Source organism: Patella vulgata, chromosome 6 (assembly GCF_932274485.2).
Source record: "Patella vulgata chromosome 6, xgPatVulg1.2, whole genome shotgun sequence".
Classification (NCBI taxonomy): Eukaryota; Metazoa; Mollusca; class Gastropoda; family Patellidae; genus Patella; species Patella vulgata.
In genome coordinates, this window is record NC_065884.2 from 72,315,844 (window position 1) to 72,332,984 (window position 17,141).

The following is a 17,141-nucleotide window of genomic DNA, read 5'->3' on the forward strand; positions in this document are numbered from 1 at the left end:
TCATCCAATGAAGTATTGTAACAAATAACAGACGCCAGGTGTTGGGTCGGACAACCGCCACGCTTCCTGGTATACTGACAGGTCTGTAAACTTGTGTCGTTATTTGTACAATTGAGATTGGTATATACAAAACTCCGTGAATCAGTACTAGGATTACGTGTTAGAAAGGTCAGTTTCGAACAACATAGTGCTTTTCCAGACACAAATCCCTTCTCTCTGCATACTACTCCAGCAGCAGTATTGTCCCAATCTTCATCGCATACATCTAGCCACCCATTGTTATCTTCCATTACCAACACTGCTCCAGCTTGAGAGGGCATTTTGTTGACGTCGGTTATTATTTTAACTGAAACGAACACCAAATACAATCAATAAAAACACACTTATATGATTGACGTGTTCAAAATCAACAATGGAATATGTGTGTGCTCGAGATTCAATGAAAATTAAACACCCAGCGGTATCAATAGTTTCCTGTAAACGTATCAATCAAGAGTAATTTGTTTAATTTATGCTAGGCTCCCACTATCACGATTCGTGCTACGATTGAAATCTTTGTTTTAAATTTGGAGTAATCGTTGTGATCCTATAAGGTGTTACCATGTATTGTTGTTAGTTGTAGCAATCGAGTTGATCATATCGAAACGTAGTCTATCCGAATGTATCTGCACGTATCAGATCCTGACGAACCGACGATCCAGTTATTGGGCATACAGTGACTTCAAAATCTGATTAAAACATGATCATTGGCTTATAGCAAGTTGAGTTCCATCAGGTCTTATCATATATAATTGGTTTCACTCAAAATTCAATCAATGGTTTGTTTCGAGCCATGAAAATAAACAAAAAACCCCGCAGCGGTATCAATAGTTCCCTATAGTCGCATCAATCCACATTACGTTTCTTTAAGTGACTACATGATTAATGGCACACTGAGTTCTGTTGGCCTTTATTATATACATAGCTGCAAAGTTATATATTCGAAGTTATACGAAACCTTAACTTTCTGATTTGGCCAGTTATCAGTAGACGGCCTTCACAGGTATAGAAAACATTTTTATATATTTTTGAGGAGGCCTTGGTGCTGAGAACATAGGACGGACTAACACAGGCATGATATCTTTAGTTTGATCCAAAGGGGTGTAATGTGGTCTACTGAGACGAAAATTGAGGAGTCTGTTTCACGAAATTTTAACTAAGATAAAATCCAAATTTTAGTAATTTGATTGGATTTTAGTAATTTGATTGGATAATATTAGATTGATTTTAGTGCTTAGCCAATCAAAATTGAAGTATCTACTAAAATTTGGATTTTATCTTTAGTTATAATTTCGTGAAACAGGGCCCTGACTAGCTGTAAAAGCAAACGCCTGGTGTACAGATTCGATGACGAGTACTTACCTGTATCGTTGGAACACGCAACGCCAACATCATTGGAGTGGATGGCTTTTAACCAACTACTTCCGCTTCCCCAAGTCAGTCTACAAGCAAACAGGGTTGACTCACTTCCAGAACAATAAGCAGATGATATTACAATAGGATCATTTCCTTTACCGTATACAGCTTTTGTTTTAGCCTTAGAAAAAAAGGAAAACATACGATAAATAAAGGATGCTATAAAATCATTATAAGCACATTATTGAATTAGAACCATATGTTAGTCCCGAAATTACCAATTGTCATCACGGCTGTGTACATGGAGGGGTTGAAAGGTGTAGTGATTAAACGCGTGTGCGTGAAATCATAAGGAGTAGGCTAACCTGTCCAAATTCGTGGTTTCCTGGCGACGCTAAAGACCCCCACGCGCAAGCGAATTATTAAAATAAAATGGAACCATAATGTTAGTTCCGAAATGACCAAATTTGTGTCGAGTGGACGCTAAATGGTAAATACCATCAAATTGTGTAGGAAATGATTTAACTAAGCTTGAGAAAAAAGGATGTTCGATATTTTAGTACCGAAGTAATGCTAGCTAGGTTCCCACTGTCGGGCGATGCGTTACAATAGGCTTGTCCCTATTGAGTCTACGATCTAGTCCAAATACGTTTCAATACAATCAACACGATTGCCACGACCGCACTCAATATAGGATAAGACCTGATAGGATCGCCACGATTATTCCAAGATTAAAAGTACGATTTCAATCGTAGCGCGAATCGAGATAGTGGGAACCCCTAGCATAACATACAATACTCTCTCTTCCCTCTCTCTCTCTCTCTTTCTCTCTCTCTGTGATTTGGAACTATCGGTAGAGGGGATAGAATGGTCTAACAATATACCAGTGGCACACAGTGTGTATTGATCTATGAAACACTGCTATTAATTTCACCTCTCCATATCGGTAGTTCAACATTTTACACACTACCGCGGCTTCTTCGCGACCCCATCCATACTGTAGTGCCACAGTGCCCCATGAATCATTGGCTGTTCTTCTCACTTCAACACGGCCATACGACACTCCATCCCCCGCCGCTAACCGTATTTCCTCCCCTGAAATAAAATAAAATAAATAATTGTAACATGCTTAAGGAAGAATCTTGCGTTTTGATTATTGGTCAATTAGACACTGTTTATTGGACAATAACACCCCTCTGGTTTAGTAATTGCTTTTAAAATCCTAAAATAGCATGTTACAATGTCAATAAACACTTTCTGTTTCGCCTTTAGAGGGGTGTTATTGTCCAACAGACATGTCCTGAGATTTTACATTAGAACCCGCGACGCTAAATGGAAACAGGAAGTGTTTATCTCCTAAATAAGGTCTGTACTAATACTACTACTACTACTGTGATTGTCACCAATACACTACTGCTACTGCTACTATGCCCATACCAGTACTGACAAAAGCATTTCAGTGCACACAACTCAATTTGCCGACTAACAACTATACCATCCTTGAGCTGAATAGCAACAATGCCATCGATCCATGCTCATCCCTACTGCAAAAGTCCGGCGTACTGTCTATATTCCATGAACCAGGGCCCTGTTTCTCGAAATGTTAACTAAAGATAAAATCCAAATTTTAGTAGATACTTCAATTTTGATTGGCTAAGAACTAAAATCAATCTAATATTATCCAATCAAATTACTAAAATTTGCATTTTATCGTAATTAAAATTTCGTGAAACAGGCCCCGGGAAATTATGTAGTGCAGGTATTTTTATTTTTGCCTAGTGATGGTAATGCTCCTATACTGGGCTAATGAAGGCGGACATACGCCATACAGTGTGCTATGAGGGAAATTTTGCGCGGGCAGCGGCACTATCTCCTACTCTTATATCCAATTCCAACTCCAAAGGGATCTTTTACGTGCATTCCAATGTATACATGTGACTTCGGTTTTTTCGTATCATCCGAAGGACTAGACAACTGTCCTTTCGAGAGAAAGACAATTGTTTATCGATTATAGAGAGTATCTATATGTAGATTACATTGATGGTTGAATGAAATGTTCACTGTATGTTTCACTGCTGATATATATATATATATATATATATATATATATATAGAGATAGAGAGAGAGAGAGAGAGAGAGAGAGAGAGAGAAATGGGTTTAACGTCCACTCGACACAAACAAGGTCATTTCGGGACTAACATATGGGTTAATTTTATTTCAATAATTCGTTTGCGCGTAGGGGTCTTTAGCAGTGGGAGGAAACCGGAGGACCCGGAGAAAACCCACGAGGTTGGACAGGCGACCCTACTCCTTGTCACCTACAACCGGGGATTCGAAACCCCGCCAGTTAACTCAATGACAGGCCTTATCACTGCTGATATATAGTATAATAAGGACAATAAGGATTAGTAACAACACCCACCTGAAGTGAAAGAATAAACAAAGATTGTAATTCAAACTGCCAATCAGGAGCTAATCTCCAATTGATTGTGGATAGTATGTGATTACAACGGTCACTATGTGTCGGATAAAGGACGAGACTGGGGTTATGCTTGGAAATTATAAACCTGTAACGGCAAATCTCTTTGATCTTTGGGGTATATTCTGTGTAGGATAAAGCACGAGACTGAGGTTATGCTGGGGAAAGAAAGACTGAAGAAAATAACCTGAGTAAAAGAAAAACCGAGGCCGGCAGGCCGATGTTTTTCTGTCGAGAGTTTTTTCTTCACTCTTTCTTCCCCAGCATAACCGAAGTCGAGGACTTTATCTTGCTTATAAACCGTCTATGTTGACATGTACGCAAAATGAGAATACCCCAGAATTCCAATAAGAAAAACCTTAGATCATGTTTTCCTATGAAAAAAAACCCCACCCCGAAAGAATGTAACAAATTCCCCTGTGTATATCCAAAGCCGCCCCCGACTTTCAGACCTCAAGTTATTCCGGGTATAGAATATACCCCAAAGATCAAAGAGGGGTCGTTTCACGAAATTTTTAACTAAGATAAATTCAAAGTTTAGTTATTTGATTGGATAATATTAGATTGATTTAAGTGCTTAGTCAATAAAAACTTAAGTATCTACTAAAATTTGGATGTTATCTTTAGTTAAGATTTCGAGAAACAGGCCCCGAGTTTACAAAGCATTCTCAGACTTAAGTTGAGAATTTACTCAACTTTCAATCACTGTTTATGAGAAATATTTTTGGTGCAGAAACACAAAACTTTGCACATAGTTTCTTATTGATGTATTTGATACATTAAAACAACAAAATTATTATAAAGGGCTATATTTGAGTTAAAATAAGGCGAACAATTTTGATTAAATTCTCAACTTAAGTCTGAGAATGCTTTGTGAACTTGGGTCCAGGGCCCTGGTGTTGTAACTGTATGGGTTTGAAAGATGAATTGCTAGTAAAGATAACTAGATAAAAGTCGTAATCAATCCAAAAAATAATTGGCCTGTATAATTGGTTAGTGGGCGTAAATAATATGCTGAAATAATATCTGATATATCATAGGCTGATAATACTTGTCGTACTTTGTATCAAAGAAGTTTTCCCCTTAAGAACTACTAAAGTTTAATCTGCATGATAACTAATCCGACAGATCTAGAGTTTTAAAAATAAAGCTTTAACGTCCTGCTGCACCGTAATTAAGATCGTTAGTTAAAGTAGCTAAGTCTCTAACTCAGTATCATCTAAAGTCTTCGACATTAAAATCTCGAATTATTTGTGACCGTGAAGCAAGATAAAAATAATTTTTTGTTTCATGTTAAGTAGCCACACAATGAATTGTCACGAGAAATGTAAGCTGTATAGCTAATGGTAGCAAGTGCTCTATTGTGAAATCACCAATTTTGTACTGGTTTCAAATTTAACGTGTACTAGGTCGAGGGTTAAACACAAATTAATCCGATTACAATGGATATTAGACCTTGATACTGGTTCTATTATAGCTATTATAAACGTGTAAATTGCTATTGAGAGAGAGCGAGAGGGGGGGGGGGGGAGAGAGAGATGTTTAACGTCCACTCGACACAAATTTTGTTTGAGTTATTCGCTTGGGCGTAGGGACATTTAGCATTGGGGGGAAACCGAAGGACCAGGAGAACAGTACGAAGACAATGAATATACCTTTTTCCAAACTTATCTAAATCTTTTAGAGACTGACATATAGTACACAATTTGAGATGACCTTTACCATTGGGTGTGTGTGTGTGGGGGGGGGGGGGGCGGAATGGTTAGCACGTGCGCGCTGTGATCGAAACCACGTCAATTGACTCAATGACAGACCTTATGATCTGAAGCGATTCCCCGTTTTTTCTCCGGGTCCTCCGGTTTCCTCCGATTGCTAAAGACCCCTACGCGCAAGCGAATTTTTGAAATAAAATTGAACCACGTGTTAGTCCCGAAATTACCTAGTTTGTGTCGAGTGGACGTTAAACCCCATTTTTTCTCTCTCTTTCTCTCTTTTTCTGTCTCTCTCAAACCGACAATCTATTCAACCAACTAGAAACAATCCATAACGTAAACCCATGACTGTGTGTAAGCAGTAGACAATAATTTAAACATACATCATGCAGGTCTTTCTTTAGGTCTTAAATGTCACATAAATCATTAATTAGACATTTATTAGAACGGAAAGACTTTAATCAACACTCGAAGCAATTTTCACTGGATTTGAACCCGATCTGCTGCTCAACGCTCATTGGTGATTAAATGCAAAAATGGATAATCGAGACAGGTTTGTTTTATCGTACCGACGTTGTAATGATGATCAAGGCTTGGCATATAATTCAATCGCTAATATCTCGATTTAAAGTGGAGCAATTTGATTGAAATTGTCAGCATATTCCCTTTACATTATCTAGTTTTTAACTATTATAGTGAGAACTGCCGTCTCTTTATCTAATCTTCCACAATGCCCCTTTAAGTAAGGACTATAACTTCAGTTAGGATAAGTTAATTCGAATCATTTCTTTAACACTATATTTCTTTAAAGGCTCAATACCACTCTTGTTGTAACTGAATAATATGTCCCAATCTTTATTCTGGTCAACAAATTGTACTATTTTACAATATTCCAATTAATTGATGATACAAATTTCATCTTAACACACCTAATTTCAAAATTGGAAAAATTCAACTAAATGATTGGAAAAGCCTGACGTAAAGCTTTTCAAATGTGACTTGGATTTAAAAATATTTTTGAACCCTCTGGACAAGTAAAATAGGATTTAATGGATAATTTACACAACAGGTAGGACACTAACACATCTAGTACTTAGAATAAGGCTATTTTTTTTATTTTCTGGAGCTGTCAAGCCAGCAAGAGTGTTATTGTCCCTTTAACACTATATTTGTGGGTACTGGCGGTTTGTCAAGGTGTAAAATATACATTGTCCTTGGGAATGGACTCTCGAAATGCATGAAATATGTATAATGTGGAGGATGTTATATAGCTAATATGTATAATGTGGAGGATGTTGTATAGCTAATATGTATAATGTGGAGGATGTTATATAGCTAATATGTATAATGTGGAGGATGTTATACAGCTAATATGTATAATGTGGAGGATGTTATATAGCTAATATCTAGTCACACAATGGAAATTTACTAGAATTATGCGCTTATACGTGCATGGAACGGCTAATCATTAAAGATGACAACCCGAAAAGGGCAAATTTCATGCAGGGCTACGCCCATCGAATTTGCTGGTAGCATGATGTAGAAAATGTGCATATCTAGGTCCAAGGTTAGGGTTGGGATTAGCGCCAGCCCTGTTTACATCTCGTGACCTATGACGAAAAATTGAGCTGGCCTTATCATTTAGCACTAACCTACAACGAGCAAAATTCGTATACAAGGATGTGACGTCACAATGTTTTAGTAATCTCTATCAAATATTGACTTCCCGCTATTTTTCAATTCCGTCATGAAGTATATTATAATAAAAAGGTTCTTTCTATTCACTATGATGATTCTGGGAGACATCTCAACATACTGTTCAACATTCGTATAAGATCACGACGTCACTGAGCCATATTTCTCCTATATTTATCGGCGGGGGGGGGGGGTATGGTCGAATGGTTAGAGTGCGCGGTGTATCATAAGGTTTGTCATTGAGTCAACTGGCGTGGTTTCGAGTCCCCTGTTGTACGTGCCAAGGAGTAGGGTCCCACCTCGTGGGTTTTCTCGGGGTCCTCCCACAGCTAAAGACCCCTACGCGCAAGCGATTTATGTTAGTCCGAAAATGACCTGGTTTGGGTCGAGTGAACGTTAACCCCCCCTCCCCCCAATATTTATCAAATATTATGGACACCTATAGAATAGCTCGGATTTCACAATTTTACCACACTTGTTTCTAAGTAGAAAATACTGTTATTAATTAGCCGAGTTAGTATTTATCTTTCTTACCTTGTGCTGTTATAATTAAAATATAAATAACAGAAAGAAAAATAATCAAATTGTATTCCATTATTTTCTAGGTCAGCATCAATCTTTCACCTTTCCTTCTCTCCACACTTTCCTCCATCAAGCGTAACTCGAAATGTCCTTTACTATACTCTAATCATCTTAAACCGATCAGGCGATGAATCAATTAACAACTGATAGCTATTGTCCAATATCCAATTACCTGTGATTCTCAACCAGTGTGCCGTGGCACACGGCTGTGTTGCGAGATCTTCCTACCTCTGGCGCGAAATATTGAACGACACACTTAGAAAATTTCTCATTAAAGATGCTAACTATTTGACTGATGAAATTCGAAACACTGCAATAAAATAAGCTCATAGCTGTGGGTTTTTTATTTAGTTTGAGTCATTCTATGTTTCTATGGCTAGTCTGTATCTACGGATGTATGCCGTCCATGACTTGCTATGTTTTTATTTTGCAAAATTCAAATATTTTTTATATATATTTAGCCAGGTGTGCGGCTATTTTTTTCATGTTTCCCAAGGTGTGCCGTTGGCAAATCCAGGTTAAGAACCACTGGTATAGACGCATAGAACACATTATTTTATAGCTGCACAAATTCCCCCGAAAAAAAAATGGTGTTGGATAAGCATGTATACAACATAAAATTATTATCCAAAAGTTTAGCTACATGAAGACCCCGATAGCAGGAATGGTATAGGGGGTTCATGTGATGAATAAATGACAACAGAAAACTAGTTTCCAATCACTATTGCCAAATATTTCATTAATGATCTAAGTATAGATGCACAGCAAACTTAGCTACATGAACTCTCCGAAATGAGAAATGATATCATATATTCCAGAAAGGGTCAGCATATATGCCAGTCCGACACTGATTATATCTAAAGATTAGCGAGAGATACCTTGGACTAAAATTAACAGTCATGAAAGCAAATAATACAAAAATGGTATACTGACTTGGAGTTCTCCAATACCAGAGGCACCCCACCTTTGCACAGTCATCTTAGTTCAATGTTTTCAAACCTGAGGTCCAGGGAATTAAAGTCCTGTTTTTCTAACAAAGACGTGCGTACGAATTGCAGTGTGCTATTGGATAAATGTTGCCCAGACAGCATACTGTTTTAAGGAATTCCAACTTTTAAAGGGATAGAGAGATAGAGAGAGGGCGGAATTAACGTCCAATTTCAATAATTTGCTTGCGCGTAGGGGTCTTTTAGCAGTGGGAGGACCCGGAGAAAACCCACAAGTTTGGACAGGTGACCCTACTCCTTGTCACGTACAACCGGGGAATCGAAGCCACGCCTGTTGACTCAATGACAGACCTTATGATGCAGCTGGCATGCGCTAACCATTCGGTCATCCACTCCCCCTCCAACTTTTAAGGATTCACTTACATACACGTCAATCTGTACACGTGACTTCAGTTGTTTGTCCCATCCGTACAACTAAACAGTTGTCGGTCGAAAAGCGTTGTCGGGGAACACTAATTCAACAAGTTAGCAGCAATTGAGTGGTGATTGGATCCAACGGGATGGGAAACTTCAGTTCAGTTTTAGCATACACTAGACAGGGTTCAATTTTAGCCTAGACTAGACAGAGTTCAATTCTAGCCTAGATTAGACAGAGTTCAATTTTAGCCTAGACTAGACAGAGTTTAGACAAGAGTTCAATTCTAGTCTAGACTAGACAGAGTTCAATTTACTGAAAGGGAACACGAGAAGGACAAATTCCAAGGAACCTTCTCAGTCAACGCTGGGACTTAAACCCGGTCGTCCTTACTCATAGAACCACCGTGGCGCCCTTACTTATAGAGCCACTGTGGCGCCCTTACTCATAGAACCACCGTGGCGCACTTACTCATAGAACCACCGTGGCGCACTTACTCATAGAACCACCGTGGCGCACTTACTCATAGAACCACCGTGGCGCCCTTACTTATAGAGCCACTGTGGCGCCCTTACTCATAGAACCACCGTGGCGCACTTAGTCATAGAACCACCGTGGCGTCCTTACTCATAGAACCACTGTGGCGCCCTTACTAATAGAACCATCTTGGCGTCCTCTTCAATTTAAACGTTTCACCTTTGCTCGTAAACATTACTAGATTTAACATTTAAATATGTATATCTTAAGGTCTTATGAGTAATAAAGTTTGAAAAATGAATTATAAAGAACTAATTACTTATAGAGCCACTGTGGCGCCCTTACTCATAGAACCACCGTGGCGCACTTACTCATAGAACCACCGTGGCGCACTTACTCATAGAACCACCGTGGCGCACTTACTCATAGAACCACCGTGGCGCCCTTACTTATAGAGCCACTGTGGCGCCCTTACTCATAGAACCACCGTGGCGCACTTAATCATAGAACCACCGTGGCGCACTTACTCATAGAACCACCGTGGCGTCCTTACTCATAAAACCACTGTGGCGCCCTTACTCATAGAACCATCTTGGCGTCCTCTTCAATTTAAACGTTTCATCTTTGCTCGTAAACATTACTAGATTTAACATTTAAATATGTATATCTTAAGGTCTTATGAGTAATAAAGTTTGAAAAATGAATTATAAAGAACTAATTGCATGTGTGTATGAATGAATAATGACCAAATGAAATATTATAATACCATTTTGTAACTATAATTAATAGCTAATTGTTAAAACTTGAAGGGTAATAAAGAGTCATATTAAGTAGGTACCTACCATCTTTGACTCTACACGACAGTTGTTGAAATCCCACGCTATAAAACAGTAAAATTAACCAAGTTTAGATCTTATTCATTTAAGTATAAAAGTTAGTGTTATCCTTCTGACCTTTTCTCATATATGAAGTATCAATTAGTATAATATCGTTTGTTGTAAATCACTCTATGGAAGACTCTTCAACATGATCTATACAGTATATAAGACATCCGTTAATAGATGGAAGTCGTCATCATCTGTACACAGACTGAGATACCATTCGTCAAGATGCAACTCTTTATGTCTATGTGCTTTGGCTGGTAAGTTACGGTTTTATTTTGATTGTTAAAAGAAGGACGGATTGCTAGTAACGACACCATTAGAGTTAGATCAATAACCTCACGGTAGCATCCTCGATCCGGGCTGTGTGTCAAAAGATTTTATCCTTGAAAAAGATACGTTGCAATTGTCTTCCATGTTACCAAGCTAAAATTGGGTACTGGTAATGTAGCATACAATTTCATAAGAGTTAGTCAGTTAGATCTTTAACCTCACGGTAGCATCCTCGGATCTTGCTGTGTGCCAAATGATTTTATCCTTGAGTAAGACACCTTATAATTGTCTTCCATGTTACCAAATTAAAATTGGGTACTGGTTTAAGATTGTCCAAATCCAATGTAGCATAAATTTTCAGTATCATAAATATGACGGTTTTATAGACAAAAGTTCGATCCCTGCATTGGCCGATAAAGTTCGTCTGGATTTTCCGACGTGGTTTCCCCTTGTCAGTGGTGCAGAATGGAGGGCCTGACAAGGCCAGCTGTCTAGTCCTTCGGATGAGACGAAAAACCGAAGTCCCGTGTATACATTGGAATGCACGTAAAAGATTTCTTGGCAGTTGGAATTCGATATAAGAGTAGGCGATAGTGCCGCTGCCCGGGCAAAATTTCCCTCATAGCACACTGTATGGCGTATGCCCGTCTTCATTAGCCCAGTATAGGAGCAGAACAGTAGGACGTTAAACCCCATTTCATTTCATTTCATTTATAGACAAGAGATCTCCAAAGTGAGGGAACAATATCACCGATAATGCATCTTTAATATGATACCATTTTTAAAGTTGCAATTTCATATTTTTAAGTTATATTTTAAAAATTTATTATAATAAAGCCTTAAAATAGGTAGTATCTATAAACAGTCCTACCTTGTTAAAGAATAATCCTATTAATCCCATAATTCACTATTGCCAATTGAGAAATTGGCAAAAATATCATTTTCATCTTCAAATTCCATGGTGGAGAATAGAAAACAAGGGAGGTAATTGGGAGGTTATTGTGTTATTATTTCCGGTGTAAATGAGTTTTAAGTGTGAGAATGACACCTATGATCAAAAGACATAGAAATAATTTTGTTTTGACTCTCTTAGAAAATATGAAATTGTAACTTTAAGAAGTAATAATTAGACTCTCCCACATATTCTAAACATATGGACATTACCCGTCCTAATCCTTTCTATGGTCTCGAGCATAAAGTTGTTTATATTTTTATCACGTAGGAATTGCCTCTAGTGAATTATCACAGAGAATTGTTGATGGAGCTAATGCCTATGCTGGACAGTTCCCGTGGCAAGCGTCTCTCCAGAGAAATTCTAGTGGCAGCTGGTCTCATATCTGTGGTGGAAGTTTGATTGCCAACAACCGAGTTTTAACAGCGGCTCATTGTGTTACTGCCTCAAGGTTTAAATAATGTTTCTACAAATATCTCCAAATTCCATCTAAATAATAAACTGTACGCGATCAATACAAGTTAAAGTATTCCTTCGTATACGTTAAGAAGTCAACCAGGGGCGGATTGGGCCATCGGGCCGAAGGGCCGGTCGGACAAAAAATGAAAAAAATAATTTTGTCCAATCCGTCTAATAAAACTTTTTCTGCTGAACATTATATGGGGGGGGGGGGGCATTGGACCGGCCATGGAGCGATGATGATCATGTTGTATGTGGCCGGTGGCTTTAATGGGCCGCCACGCCATCACTGGAGTCTGGAATGGGCTGGTATAATAGACTTTCTGGGCCGGGTGTGCTGGGTGTGGGCCGGAATTCGGAATGGTCTAAATTTTCTCAACTAGTCCAATTTTTAAACCAGTTAAATTCTCTTGACTCTTGACGATACAACGATAATACGTTAATTAATAATATGACGATATGATAATTTCACAGGTTGATAGTTGTAAATTACTTGCAGGTCGGAGTTTTGGCCTAAATTTATCGATTTATGAGATATATTATTTGACCGAGATTATAATCAGATATGCCATCAAATCGCATATTTGGGGTTCATTTTGCAAAATTTTCCCGGAGGAGAGCCCCAGGATCCCCCGTCCGGGCTCCGCGGTCAGTAAAAGGGGGCGCTCCGACACGGGAGCAAGGGCGGGTTCCCGGCCCCAATCCGCCCCTGAGGTCAACACAAGGAAGAAAACGCCGTCAAAAGCCATTGATCCTCATTTGATTTTGATTAACAATATATAAATTTGCACGGTTTAAGCTGGGCTAAAATGTGATAATTGAAGATTTTTTAATGAACGACATTATAAACATAGGCACGGAAAAACTTTATAGTTGCTGGCTTATGTTTTTAGTATTCTGTATTATAGTTTGACACAGTTTGGGACGGACATTCCTTTTATAGATTCAACTTTCACAACATTGTACGTGTCGTTAAAATGTCCCCTAATAACCACCAAGGCCTTTAATAAAACGATGGTGAATATTAGCCTCCTTGGTAAATGACACCATAACCACAGATACAATCAATTCCCATCTATATGTCTTAAAATGGTTAAATTTATAATTTACGAAACATTAAACCACATTCCGTTCATTTTATTTTATTTTTTTTATAAATCTAAATTTGATAGCTTACGCGTTTATACACGTTTCACATAAAATAGTAAAGGTTTGAATTTGTTACGCCCTTCGTCTAACTTCCGGTAGGGTCTAGTTTGATTATGGCCATTTAATACAAAGCTAGAATACGCGATCAACCAGTATTTACTCAATGTTACCCAGTTTGTGATTCCCTCCCCTGTTTTAATTTGATTTTGTCAGCCCCGGATTATACCAAGTTGTTACTTAACAATAATGATAATACAGAACAGACTATCTACATCAGTTCTATTGTAAACGTAAGTAATTTTATAATTTATTATTTTAGTTGTACACATGGATAGCAAAATTAGCTCCATGAAAGTCTTTGAAGATGGGAATTGATATCAGAGCACTAAACAGCGAGAATACATACACTATCTTGTACATGATACTCGTTACCGTCTAGAATTAAAACAAATTTCAATATATAATTTACCATATTTTAATTAAAGCATCCAAACTACAATGGTAATGCCAATGGATACCCTAACGATATTTCTGTTATGAGACTTTCATCCAATGCCAATACCGGAAGTTCAGCTGTAAGTATCATCGATCTCGCTAGCTCTGGATCCAATTTTGTAGGCCAGAAATGTACCATTAGTGGATGGGGCAGAACATATGGTACGTATATCTACTTGATTATATATTGATAAGGCCCTCTTTGTCTATATTATAGGTTCTAGCGGACTATGTATTATATGACTAATTGCTTTGGGTTCTAATAAACAACGGGAGTCACGATGGCTAAGTGGGTAAGATGCTGGCTCACTAATCTGGATGTCGCGTGTTCGATCCCTGCATTGACCAAGAACGTTTATTACGGATGGAACGAAAACCCTAGGCACCGTGTATACATTGGCATGCACGTAAACGATCCCTTGGCGGTTGGAATTCGATATAAGAGTACAGGCAAAATTTCCCTCATAGAAAACTGTATGGCGTATGCCCGTCTTCCGTCTTCATTAGCCCGGGTTAGGAGCAGAACAGTAGGACGTTAAACTCCATTTCATTTCATTTCATGCCCGTCTATATTAGCCCAGTATAGAAGCAGAACAGTAGGACGTAAAACCCCATTTCATTTCATTTCTAATAAACAATTGACCTGTTTACTAATTAATTGTGTTATGGAATATAACTGTCTATCTTGTGGAATTATGTGTCATTTATATTTTACCCCCCATTCCAGTTTGTGAGCCGTGGTGACTCACTTAGTAAGACGTTGGCTCGCTAATCTGGAAGTACCGTGTTCGATCCCTGTGTTGACCAATAAACTTCATCGGGATCTGCTGTCGTGGTTCCCCCTTGTCTGTGGTGAAGGACGGAGGACCTGGAAAGGGATAACGTATAGTCGCTCGGATGGGACTAAAAACTGAGGCCCCGTGTACACATTGGCGTGCACGTAAAATGACCCATGACAGTTGAAATTCGAAATACGAGTAACTACTTGTGCCGCTGCCCGGGCACACTGTCCCACATAGCACACTGTATGGTGTATGCCCGTCTTCATTAGCCCAGTCGGTGCAGAATAGTAGGGCACTAAACCCCATTTCGTTATTAATATTATGTTGGTTTTTGCCAGGCGGCAGCAGTATACCCAACACCCTCCAACATGTTGCTATGAACCAAATCTCACAGAGTGAGTGTACAACCAGATGGGGTAGTTCTTACATCAACAGTGGACATATCTGTGTTTTTGAGTCTCCTAAATCAGTCTGTAACGTAAGTTGTAACATGGACAAGGAATCTTCCTTTGTTCTTTTCGTTGAATAAGCAGATTGTTTTCCCCCTGTAGATTGGAGTGGAGCTTAAGCGTGCAATAACTAGACATGTTCAATGTTATTGCACTCTTTTGCTGGTTTACACTAGTTTTACTAGAAATCATATAGAGAAGTGGGGTGGATTTTCTATGCAATAACAACAAGCATGTTGAGCAGGTGTCAATGTTACAAGTCATCGTTAGCACACTTCATTCGTTAACAGGTTTAACATCTCGGCCTACGGCTATAAATATAACTTCACTTTCTAAAATTTGTATCTCCGTATTTCTTCCGTGGTAAATACAGTTCTATTAACTGTACTTTAAAACTAGATGAAACTTAATTAATTGTTTTAAGTGCTGGGTGAGCGTTGTACAGTATTGTGTTTAACTGTACTTTAAAACTAGACGAAACTCAATTAATTTTTTTAACTGTTGGGTGAGCGTTGTACAGTTTTCTGTTTTACTGCAGGATGATACCTGTATTAATACAATATACAAGTGATAGTTGCATAATGTTTTAAACTATTGTTTCACAGTATTAAAAATAAACCAGGTAAACTACTTGGTAGACAGTTTTGTCATAATGTTTTAACTGCAGAGCCGCTGCCCGGGCACAATTTCCCTCATTGCACACTGTATGGCGTATGCCTGTTTTCATTCGCCCAGGGCCCTTATTCACGAAAACTTAAACTAAGATACAATCGAAATTTTAAGAAATACTGCAATTCGATTGGCTGACCAGTAAAATCAATTTGCATATATCCAATTTGCATATTCGTCAGCCAATCGAATTGCAGTAATTCTTAAAATTTCGATTGTATCTTAGTTTAAGTTTTCGTGAATAAGGGCCCAGTTTAGGAGCAGCACAGTAGGACGTTAAGCCCCATTTCATTTCATTTTTAACTGCAGAGGGATAGTGGTATAATATTGTTTTAACTGCGGGGTGATAGTATTGTGTTAACTGTAAAGTGGTAGCAGTTTAATAATTCTTGACTGCAGAATGATTGTAATACGATATTATGCTTTAACTGCAGGGTGATAGTGGTGGACATATGGTCTGTAATAGTGTTTTAGCTGGTGTTACATCATGGGGAGCAACAGGTTGTCCTGGTACATACCCTAGTGTTTACACTCGTGTATCTGAATATCTTAGCTGGATCGCTTCTATTTAACATGTAAATAGTTAGCTGGGTCGCTTCTGTTTAAGATGTATATTGGTAAATGGATCGCTTCTATTTAACATATAAATTATGTATCTATGTTTATCATGTACATTTACGACCTATAATAAAATTATATCATAAATTCACCCTTTCTTTCTTTAACCCTCAAAAATGTGTTCATCGCTATCAGTAGTCTGTGTCTGATGAAACACAATTATTAATCCTCTACTCATATGCCTATATATACTCTTCAAAAAAAGTAGGGGATATTCAGAAACAATACAAAACTGCGGAAATGCACTGCTGTTTTTATAAGAGGTAACCAGTGTATGTTAATAAAAGGCCAATTGCCTACACATGAACATAAACAGTTCATATGGGCGGCTTATCTGACGGCCCCATTTCACTCGCAAAGAGCTACACTGTCAAAAGTGAAAATGGACGTTTTTGATTTTTGTCTTAATAATGAGTCATTGCTCCACCAATCCTCAGACATTTAGCAATTCGTCGTGGCATGCTCCTTATCAATTGCCCAATCACGATTTGGGTCAATCTGACCCACTCCTCTTGCAGTGCCACGGCCAATTCTTGCAGTGTCGTCGGTTGACGTTGACGTCGACGAACACGTCTCCCGATCAAATTAAACACACTAAAGCAAAGATACGCTAAACAGTAAATCTTATGGAAGAACCGATCGGAAAGCAAACATGGATAGGATAAACCAGCAAGCGACAATTTTCATCAACTCTTCCTTGAAGTGTCAAAT

At 38.4% G+C, this 17,141-nt stretch overlaps 1 protein-coding gene across 1 annotated transcript; it reads left to right on the forward strand.

Annotated features, from left to right (window-relative positions):
• Positions 1 to 10,830: 10,830 nt before the first annotated feature.
• LOC126825225 (chymotrypsin-like serine proteinase) lies at positions 10,831 to 16,486 on the forward strand. The gene is made up of 4 exons (XM_056101982.1): positions 10,831 to 10,844; positions 12,093 to 12,260; positions 13,908 to 13,992; positions 16,247 to 16,486. The coding sequence occupies exons 1-4, from the start codon at positions 10,831 to 10,833 to the stop codon at positions 16,382 to 16,384; spliced, it is 405 nt and encodes a 134-aa protein (XP_055957957.1). The 3' UTR covers positions 16,385 to 16,486.
• Positions 16,487 to 17,141: the final 655 nt, after the last annotated feature.

What these genes read in the sequence shown, in the direction of transcription:
- LOC126825225 (XM_056101982.1), top strand. An exon ending in CATTGTGTTACTGCCTCAAG is followed by an intron (nt 12,261 to 13,907) that starts GTTTAAATAATG and finishes ATTAAAGCATCC; the next exon opens with AAACTACAATGGTAATGCCA. An exon ending in CCAATACCGGAAGTTCAGCT is followed by an intron (nt 13,993 to 16,246) that starts GTAAGTATCATC and finishes CTTTAACTGCAG; the next exon opens with GGTGATAGTGGTGGACATAT.